The 10000-nt window shown below is 37.3% G+C and overlaps 1 protein-coding gene across 2 annotated transcripts in view; it reads left to right on the top strand.

Annotated features, from left to right (window-relative positions):
• Positions 1-664: 664 nt before the first annotated feature.
• The window catches only part of LASP1 (LIM and SH3 protein 1), a 36994-nt gene continuing 27658 nt past the window's right edge, over positions 665-10000 (top strand). Inside the window, exons 1-2 of one of the 2 annotated variants that reach the window (XM_083378650.1) lie at positions 665-1018; positions 6962-7056. In XM_083378650.1, coding sequence (XP_083234776.1) covers positions 950-1018; positions 6962-7056 — 164 coding nt within the window. In that variant the 5' untranslated portion in view covers positions 665-949. The remainder of the gene's footprint in view (positions 1019-6961; positions 7057-10000) is intronic. The other variant, XM_083378649.1, reaches the window with a different exon arrangement.

Genomic DNA, 10000 nt, shown 5'->3' on the forward strand with positions numbered 1-10000 from the left:
TTGAGGCAGAGGAATAGCTATTACAAAGCACTGTAGCAACCAGGAAATAGCTACCTCTGTGGTTTTTGGTTTGGTGCTGTTTATATTGCTTCCTTTTTCATTATTACACTCTAGCTTTAGCATATGTGGGAGACATATGTAGGAGACATTAAACTCTATTGGGAGCTCTCCTTCCAAGCATCTTAAATTATAATTTCATACCTCTTAGCCATTGGGTGTGAAATCTGGGAGTAATGGGAGATAAAGAGTATAATGTACCTGGAGAGGAGAAGATTGGGAAGGATTTGTAGGGAACATGCAAAGTACAAAAGCTATCATATACTCGGAAGCAAAGTTCAAGGGAGTTTTCCCGCTTCTATGTAGACGCAATAAAGATTTTCTCTAAGCCTAGCTCTCCTCAACTTGGCCGAACTGGCTGAGGGTGATAGGTACTACAGTTGAAAAGTCCTAGGTGGGACTTTTAAGAGGGAGGCTCCCTCTGCCCACCGTTCTGGTCTCAGTTTTCAGCCTATTTTTAGTCTCATTCTCCGACCTTCGAAATCTTTCCTTTCGTCGTTATTTCAGGCTTTCGCTTTCCCCACCTCCCCCGCACGTGAGCGCTGAACCCCACCCTTCGCCGCCGACCCGTCTGGCGTCGCCGTCTTCCTTCTCTCCCCTTTTGTGTGCGCGCGCGGTCGACCGTTCGCGCTGACGAGGAAGGAGGCGGAGGCGCGCGCGCAAAAAAAGAGTGGCTCGCCGCGCCCCTTCCCTCCTTAACTGCCACCAGCCATTGCCTGGGCGGCTTCCTGCTTACTCGCCTCTCCTCCTTTCCGTTGCTGCCTTCGCAGAACCTTCCCGAGGGCGCAGTTTTAGAGGCGGTGGTGGCGGCGGCAGCAGCAGCAGCAGCAGCGTTCTTTTTCCTCACGCACGTACACACAGACCCTTCCCTCCTCGCCTCACTTCCGTCGCCATGAATCCCAGCTGCGCCCGCTGCGGCAAAATCGTCTACCCAACCGAGAAGGTGAACTGCCTCGACAAGGTGGGTGTCGTGAAGAGAAGGCGCAAGTCCCGCTGAGCGGGTGGGGCTAGTGGCTTTTGAGGGGATGTCTGAGAGGGGAGGGGGCGAGGAGCAGCGGCAGTTGGTAGCCCGGAGGGAGACGGTTGCTGCTGGTTGTCCGGGGGAGGGGGCGGGTGGTGAAGACAGCAATCGTGGCGGACGGTTAGGGTGGAGCGGGGCAAAGATGTCAAGGGCGGGATGGTCGGTGCGGAGCGTGTGTGCGTGGAAGGAGAAGGGAAGGCCGGCCAATTGGAGAAGAGGGAGAGGCCGGCAGGCAGGCAGGCTCCGAAGTGGTGGATTGCCGGAAGGGGAGAGCAGGCCAGGCTGAGGGAAGAAAGCATGTGGAAAGCACAAAGGGGGCATTTTAGAGAGTGGCCATCGGGGAGTGGTTGAAGGAACAGGGTGTGGGAGAGTAAGGTACAAGGTAGCCTGAACAAAAAGCGAGCTGCTAGAGGAGGGAATGGGGGACGCGGTCAGCCGAGGGAACCTAGCGCTTGCTGGACGTGGAGCTGAAGCAGGCCTTCAGAGAGTGGAGTGCCAAATTTCCTGGTTTAGTTGAGGCTCAGCTAATCTCAATGTACACATGTTGTACTTTGACAATAAAGGTTTATTTATTATTATTTTTGTGAATGCCCCCACTGGGCCATTATTTCAACTTAAAAAGCGACTTAAGGGGACAATATCAAGTGCGGGGTATCACCTGTAGAATGGCGGTTGATGACACGTTGAAAGCTTCATACTTTGAAGAAGGGTAGATGGAGGGGGCAGCTATTAAGGTTCAGATTCTGCTTGTTAGATAGAAAAGGCAGTTTTGGAACTTTCTAAGAGAGTATGAAGAGAATTTGAGAAGCCTGCTGATCTCTAGTGACAAGTGTGCCTATCTGCAAAGAAAGTATGAAATATATTCAACAGTTTAGGGAGGGTGGAGTGGTAAAACTAATAGGATTTATCTTTTCAGGTTCTCAAAGTTATGAATTAAATTGACACTAGGTTGAATTGGGACATATTGAATAAAGACATTGTGGATTTAGGGAAGGAATGTTAAAAGCAGGGCAAGGTATTGCTAGGTACTTAACACTTTTGGCATTGTTATGGTAGTTATATCATCTATAATGTAAAGGCTTCTCACTTTACCCTTTTGCAATAATGTAACTTCAATAAAATTATGCAAATAGCCAAACCTAAAGCTTAGAAAAGCTTTGTTCCCTTTTTAATTTTTCTTAATATATTGCTATATTGCCTAGAAAGTAACTATTTGCTTATTTACTGTATTTTTACCAAATCACCTGCCCATTTTTTTAAATAGAAGAATTACAAAATGATTTCCTCAAATTATTTTCAGCAAAGAAATAAAGCAAAGGTTATACAGAACAGCTGATTTTGATATTGGAGACATTCCAGTTTTGATTTAAGTAAAATTATAGGCATTTCAGCCACATTGTCAGTTTATTTAAGCAAATGTTATGACTTAAAATAGTTTTTAAGTTTTTAAAAGTGGCTTTAAATGAAGCCACTGAAGAGAAGATTTCTACTACTTTTTACCACAATTTAAAAAAGCTTTATGTATCAATAGCTAAAAAGAAGATGAACAAATTAGCCATAATCTGTTTTATGTTGGATTCTATTCCCTTGCTCACCTCCCTTCTGATCGATCATTTAGGCAGTGTTATATATAAGAATAGATCCTTTTAAAAAAATGAGTTCTTTTTGCTGTTTAAAAAAGAAATCGAGTCAAGTACTCTAGGGACTTTGCTGTGTATCATATTTATAACTACAAAGACCTCTCTATGCCTTGCTCATCTTGTTACATATTTGGCTTTAAAAAGATTCCAACTTTTTAGATTCATGGATGATGTGGCAACTTTGTTTCCCTACTTGACTATGCCTTTATTAAGGGGAGGAGATATTTCTGTCATAAACTGCAACTACTAATTATATACTTCTGAAATAGTGATGGAGTAAAATCTAAATTAAGTTCGAGTTAGATTTTTCTAATGTAAAAATAGAGGTAGGGAACTACAGGTTCACCTCTTTTGCAGTACAGCTCCCTTAGCTTACATTCACAAGTTGTTCTAAGTGCTAACTTGTGACTAGAAATCTCTATGTTAGTGATAAGAGGAAGAGGGAGGTTGTGCCAGTTTCACAAATGAAAATTTTCACTGCACTGTGCAGTAATATTTTTTCTAATATAAACATGAAATTTATGTATGAATGTGCCATATGCTAGTAGGTTTGTGTGACACAACCTGAGCATTATGTTTAGAATCATTTTTAAAGCTCTGTTTTAGTATTAAAAGAATGCAAACACTATGACATAAAAGCACATTTGGTCTGCTCCCAAAGTCCAGTCTGTGATTTAAAAGCATTGGGACAGAGACTGAAATTTACTTCCATATATTTATGAGTTAAATTGTTATGGTTGTCACTCTTCAACAATTATGAGGGGCTTGAAAGGATTAAAAAAACAATATATTAATATTAAGAAAGAAAATATGATCATGCCTGGAGAAGAGAAATTTATTAACATTTACACCAGGGACATATATCTTCCATTCAGGATTGTATCTCTCCCAGCATTGGCCCTGGGGAAAGAGCCAGAAGTCTTCAGGTCTCTTTTGAATAACTATAGGATCTGGACTTTGAGAATAACACCATTCAGGAAGGCGAGTACTGCAGTAGAGAAAATACCCTTCTTGGTCCCATTGCTTAATAGGTGGGACCAAATATGTCAATCCTAATATCTTACAAGATGTCAGAAAGAATTGGAGAAATAAAGTTTTCCCCAAGTATTTAAACCCTATTATAATTTTGTTCTGCCTTTTTAATATTTAACTCAAGAGGGCAAACATACCTAATATTCCTGCCTATCTATTATCATGTGAGGTGCATTGGGTTGAGGCAAGTGCCTGGCTTATCACCCACTCATTTTTCATGCCTATGGAAGGCCTAAAACTCAGTCTCACGGTTTCTAAGGCAGCATCTTAAAACACTATGCTAGAAGGGCTCTCTATTTCATGGTGGGCTTTATTGATAACAACCAATATCTTGAATTGTATCTGAAAGCCGTATAGTAACTACTAAGTACATGGAATCCCTAGTAGGTGGCACTAGTTGAGATTCTTTATAATCTAATGGATTCCATCCATGTATATCATTGTTTTGCTAATTTTCTAAGTAGTTGCTCATGTAAGTTGTATTTACTGATAAATTACATTTTTTATTAAAGCTCCATACTGAAGCAAGATTTGAAAATCTCTATCTGCATTTTTCCCATTTTTATTCAGACATAAGAAATTGGTTGAACAATTTAACAATCTATACAATGTATCAAGTGTTTGTACTATTCCCATCATGAAAATGAAACCAAGATTTACTAAGTGAATACAGTGACTGAATTTGGGTACTTGTTTATTTTTTAAAAAAATTTCAAGTCCCTATATGCCATTTGTTAAGCCACACAGGCTATTGTTTAATTATGCTCTACAATAAATATTATTCTATAGAACTATTATATGAATTTTGTTCCAATGTAAGAATAGCAAATATAGTATTTAGATGTATTTTTGTACCTAGAATCTATATTGATTTAGAAAGGTATGCAAGAATGTTCCATCTCGTCTCTAAAACTGGATTTTCATTGCATAAAGGTAAAGGTTCCCCCGCACATGCGTGCTAGTCGTTTCTGACTCTAGGGGCCGGTGCTCATCTCCATTTCAAAGCCGAAGAGCCAGCGTTTGTCCGAGGACGTCTCCGTGGTCATGTGGCCGGCATGACTAGACGCCAAAGGCGCACGGAACGCTGTTACCTTCCCACTGTAGTGGTCCCTATTTTTCTACTTGCATTTTTCCGTGCTTTCGAACTGCTAGGTTGGCAGAAGCTGGGAGGAATAACAGGCGCTCACTCTGTTACGCGGCACTCGGGATTCGACCCACCAAACTGCCGACCTGATCGACAAGCTCACCTCGTCCCTTTTTTCATTGCATACTGGGCTGCAAATTAGCCAACCATGTTTTAATTTACTATGTGTAAAACTGTGGACTGTTTATGATTCCTTATATTAGGTTAATTAAATAATGAAAAAACTGTCAAAGCTACTGTCATGTATGATAGCTCTTTGCTTTTTGTCAGTCATAGCTTTCTACACTGGCCATGTTCAGTGTTACAACATTCATACATAACATATCCTTGGTCCCTCTTCATCTCAGAATAAATAACAGAATAACAGAATTGGAAGAGACCTTGGAAGTCTTCTCGTCCAACCCCTTGCTAAGCAGGAGACCCTAAACCATTTTGGACAATGGCTGTCTAATTTCTTCTTCAAAACCTCTAGCAGTGGAGCACCACAACTTTTTAAACAAAAGATTTAGGAACTTGAAATATAATCAGTTTGAAGCAAATATTAGAGTGAACTTGGCCTGTGTCATAACACTTTTTAGATTGGAAAGATTGCTATATGAAAAATGTCTGCCCTATTTTATTGGTAGCTACGGTATTTTGCTACATATTAATAAAGGTGAATGACATTGTCTGATAACTATTCAAATTTGCAATGTATATTTGAGATGAAATTTGCAGTCACTCAAATTTGTATACATAAGGTGGCTTTGGTTTTTAATAGATTTGAGACTTCCAATTGCCCTGCATTTGCTTGGTGACTGAAAACATACAGTTATGTGTCGGTATACATTAAAGAAGTCCTAATTTTAGTTACATCAAAGGTTCAGTGAAAATTAAAAAATATAAAAATGAACTGCATGAGGAATTGGCTTTCAGCCTCATATGAAGGTGCTAATCTGTTGCTTTAGGCAATAAAATGAGGCAGACTTCTCTTCTAATACTGATGAGTCATTACATGCTCTTGTCATCTGGGCTGTGTTTAAAAATTGGGTGTGGTGAATTTCCATATTATTAGCTGACTCCAGGATACTTGCAATTATCACTGATTGTGGGTATTCGAAAGAGTAGCAAATCTAACTATTGTTCTTGATCATTAAATAGTAGTGTACGAATTCTTGCTTGACAGACTTGTTTAGAAAGCTGCTGTTTTGTACTTGATTAAAAAAACTAAGTTATTAGATGAATCTGTCAATAAAGAGGTCCGTATGGGTACAGGTACTCCTTGAGAAACTTGGATTTTTTACTTCACATGTTATCTGATAGTTTTTGTAGAATTCTAAAATAATAAAATGCATTTAGAGTATGTAGGCAGTCCAACAAGCAGAATCTTTATGAACATTTCAATGGGTAATTTTATACTTGTGATTCTGCTCCAGTTCTACCCCCTCCCAAAAAAGCCGTAGAAGGATTATCAAGAAAAATGAAGCCCACAATTATATGTAGTAAGTAGATAGTGTACATTTAATCCATTTTGACATTAAATGGAACCCTTGAAAAGAAATGGAAACAGATTAATTCTATAATATTATTGGTAACATGTTATATAAGGTACATTAATAAGTGGTTTAAAGTACATAACTACCTTGAATATTTCTAATTTGCCACTTACTTTCTCTTAATCCTGAAAAGATTGCCTTACAAAACTGGATGTGGGATGATGTGAAACGAACAGAAAGGGCTATCCTAAATGTTCTCTTCTAAATCTAATACTTTGTTCTATAAGCATCTTGGAAGTTACCGTAGTACTATTTTTAACCATTTATCTTCTTTTAAGACCTTACTACTGTTCTTTTAAGAGCTTACTGCTGTTTTCACCAACTAAATAAAAAGACATGTTTGTCTTGGACTTGTTTAGTTTTTGTTTTTACATTTGAGCAACAAAAAGTTCTTACAGCAAGCATCTATCTAAAAAATCCATCATGTATGACTGGTAGAAAGACTTATTATCTTTGAATAACATTCTTTACTTAATTAACTCACCTGCAATGTATTGTAGTGAACTAATACTTGTTTCTTATATTTCCCTAGTACTGGCATAAAGCATGTTTTCATTGCGAAGTCTGCAAGATGACCCTCAACATGAAAAACTACAAGGGCTATGAGAAGAAGCCATACTGCAATGCGTGAGTATGCTTTTCAGTGCTTTGCCTTCATAATTCTAGAGATGCATAGACCAAAACTATTTTGTAAGGAACTATATATTTATAAATCTTGGCTGAGATCTTAAACTTCATTTGCAGATAAGCAATAGGAAAAAAAACTGACTAAAAATGCTCCCATGGCATTCTTAATCCTATACAGTGCATTTTTAGTTTTCCAAATCTCTCTACTTTAAATTTTTCTTTTTCTTGGTAAATATGAAATTAATGGAAATAATATGTTAAATGACAGTCACACCAGCATAATGCCTTTTGCCAAAGAAAAATACTGGTCACTGTTGGTTAATGTGGTTTTATCAATATAAAAGGAGAATTTGTGGCTTCACTAAAAGAAAAAAAAATCAGAAATAGTTTCTGAGCAATAAGTCAATGGAAAAACTTGGAGAGAAGTTTCCATGCTGAGGAACAACTGTGATGCAGCAGGGTGGTGATCATAGAAGGACGAAAAGCTAAAAGACGAACATATTTAAACAGGTTTTGGAAAGTAATGAAGAACCAAGTATAAGGAAATATATAGCAAGGGAAATTTTAGTCAGCGGTAGGGAGCAGAATGTTTTGTGAGAGATAGTTCTTATTAAAAAGAAATTGAGAGCAAGTTACAATTAGAAAGAACTTTTTAAATGAAGAGCAGTTACATATAAGTTTAAAGCGAAATATGTAGCATGAAAACAATCTGAGGACCCAGATTGTTGGGGGTAATAAGCTGACTTTGTAATAATGCCACTTGGGGGGGCGGGCGAAAGCCCTAATAAGCAGGCACATACATAGAATGAAGGCTATTGCTAAGCACATTGGTTTGTGCTTAAATTGTAAGCCGCCCTGAGTCTTCGGAGAAGGGCGGGATATAAATGGGATATAAATAAATAAATAAATAAATAAATAAATAAATAAATAAATAAATGCATAGCTGCTAACTGTAGACAATAATACAAATTGCAGTTACTGTTTCCCCAGATCTTGGTCTTCTGGTAGCATTGTTTATTTGGGTTTATTCAGTAAGAATTGTCATCTTCTAAATGTATTTTTAAAATAGGTAAACAGATGTTCTGGATTGTGCTAAATCCATGTTCCAAGTATTCTGAAATAATCTTTGGAGATTGACTTGGAAGGATTGCATAGTTGTATGGTATATTACAGTTAATAAAAGCTCCTTAATAAGAATATTTCACTTGGTAAAAATATTAGTTGATTCCCTAAGTAAATTTCTTAATACTGTAATCTAATTTAGGATGATATTTTTAAATTTAATACAGGAAAGACTTTCTGTTTAAATCACTGCTACAGATATAATACATTTTAATTCCAGTAGGTGAAACACAATCTGCTGATCTGATCTGCTTTGGAAATAAAAACATAGATAATTATTTAAAAATAGGAAGACAAATTAAAAATTAAAGTTAGTTGTGATAAATTTTCAGAATTTATATAAAAGCTAGTGAAATGTTTGCCTGAAATTTGGACGACCTCTGCTATTTGGATTCTTCTAAACAGAAAAAGAAGATAAAAAATTAATATTTAGTATTATCAGCTTCTTTGAGGCTGTTTTCAAAGTAAGAAAAAAGTAGTTATCGTCTGCTAGTAGTACTATAAACTGCATATTCATAGCTGTGTGTGTTGCGGTGTGCAGATTTGTTCTTACTGGGAATGGTCATTTTGAATGTTATGTCACTTGTACAACAAAATAAAATACTTGTCCAACTTGTGACAATATGGGATATTTTATTCCAAATTATTTTGAGTGTTCGAATATGGCATAGTTATATTCTCTCAATTCACCAAACCATGGTGAATATATATCTACTAATAAAATAGAGGTTTCTGCTGCTGTTGGCTGGAGCTACTGAAGGAAGAAAGTCTTAGGTAAGAAAATTTATTAGGTAAATTAAATTAAGTTAAATTCATTACTATTTGCTAAGTAAATTGAATACTGGGTATTTTTTATGTTTTGTTTTGCTCTGTGAAGTTAGGGTTAAGAGTTTGTGTTTTAATAACAGTTATCCTGTAAGTGTAATTAAATGGAAATACTTCACCTCTATAGTAAAGGAAAAGAAGGTTGCTTTAATAACTGAAATGAAACACTGAATTGATGCTGCCACCACAGCTTTTGGTTCATTCAACTGGTACTTATAGTGGAAATCAAACATTAATATATATAGTAAAATGTGAATGTTTTGATCACTGATGCCACCAGAGTTTCTGTTTTGGATTAGAGTGATCATGACTGCTTCTATAGCCATAGGTCCAAAATCTGAAGATCTTTCAAATGTACGGCCTTCATAGAATATCATATTGTTTCTGTACAATGAAACCTTATGTCAGTAATGCTGCAACCAATTAAAAAATAGCCAGTGAAATCCAAAAACGGCATCTGAAATGTTTAGAAATATTTGTAGAATGGACCTAGTTTTTCATCCATGCAAACTACTCTAGTGGTGAGGACAGCAAAAAAGATGATTGGAAGTTCATTTCCTTCTATCCAGGACATACCATATTTTTCGGACCATAAGACGCACCTGACCATAAGACGCACCCAGTTTTTAGAGCAGGCAAACAAGAAAAAAAAATTCTGAACCAAATAGTACCGGTATACTAAAACAGGGCTTTTCAACCTTTTCATCCATTGTACCACTTTTAGTACAAGGCAATGTCCGAGTACCACCAGTCGCCTAGCAAGGTGTCAAAAACTTGACCCCCCACCAAAAAAGGAAAAAAAATGATAAAGTACAGGTAGTCCTTGACTTACAATGATTCACTTAGTGACTGTTCAAAGTTACGACGACACTGAAAAAAGTGACATGACCATTTTTCACACTTATGACTTGCAGCATTCTCAGGGTCATGTGATTTACATTTGGATGCTTGGCAATCGATTCATATTTATGATGGTCACATTGTTCCAGGGTCATGT

Source organism: Vipera ursinii (assembly GCF_947247035.1).
Source record: "Vipera ursinii genome assembly, chromosome: Z".
Lineage (NCBI taxonomy): Eukaryota > Metazoa > Chordata > Lepidosauria > Squamata > Viperidae > Vipera > Vipera ursinii.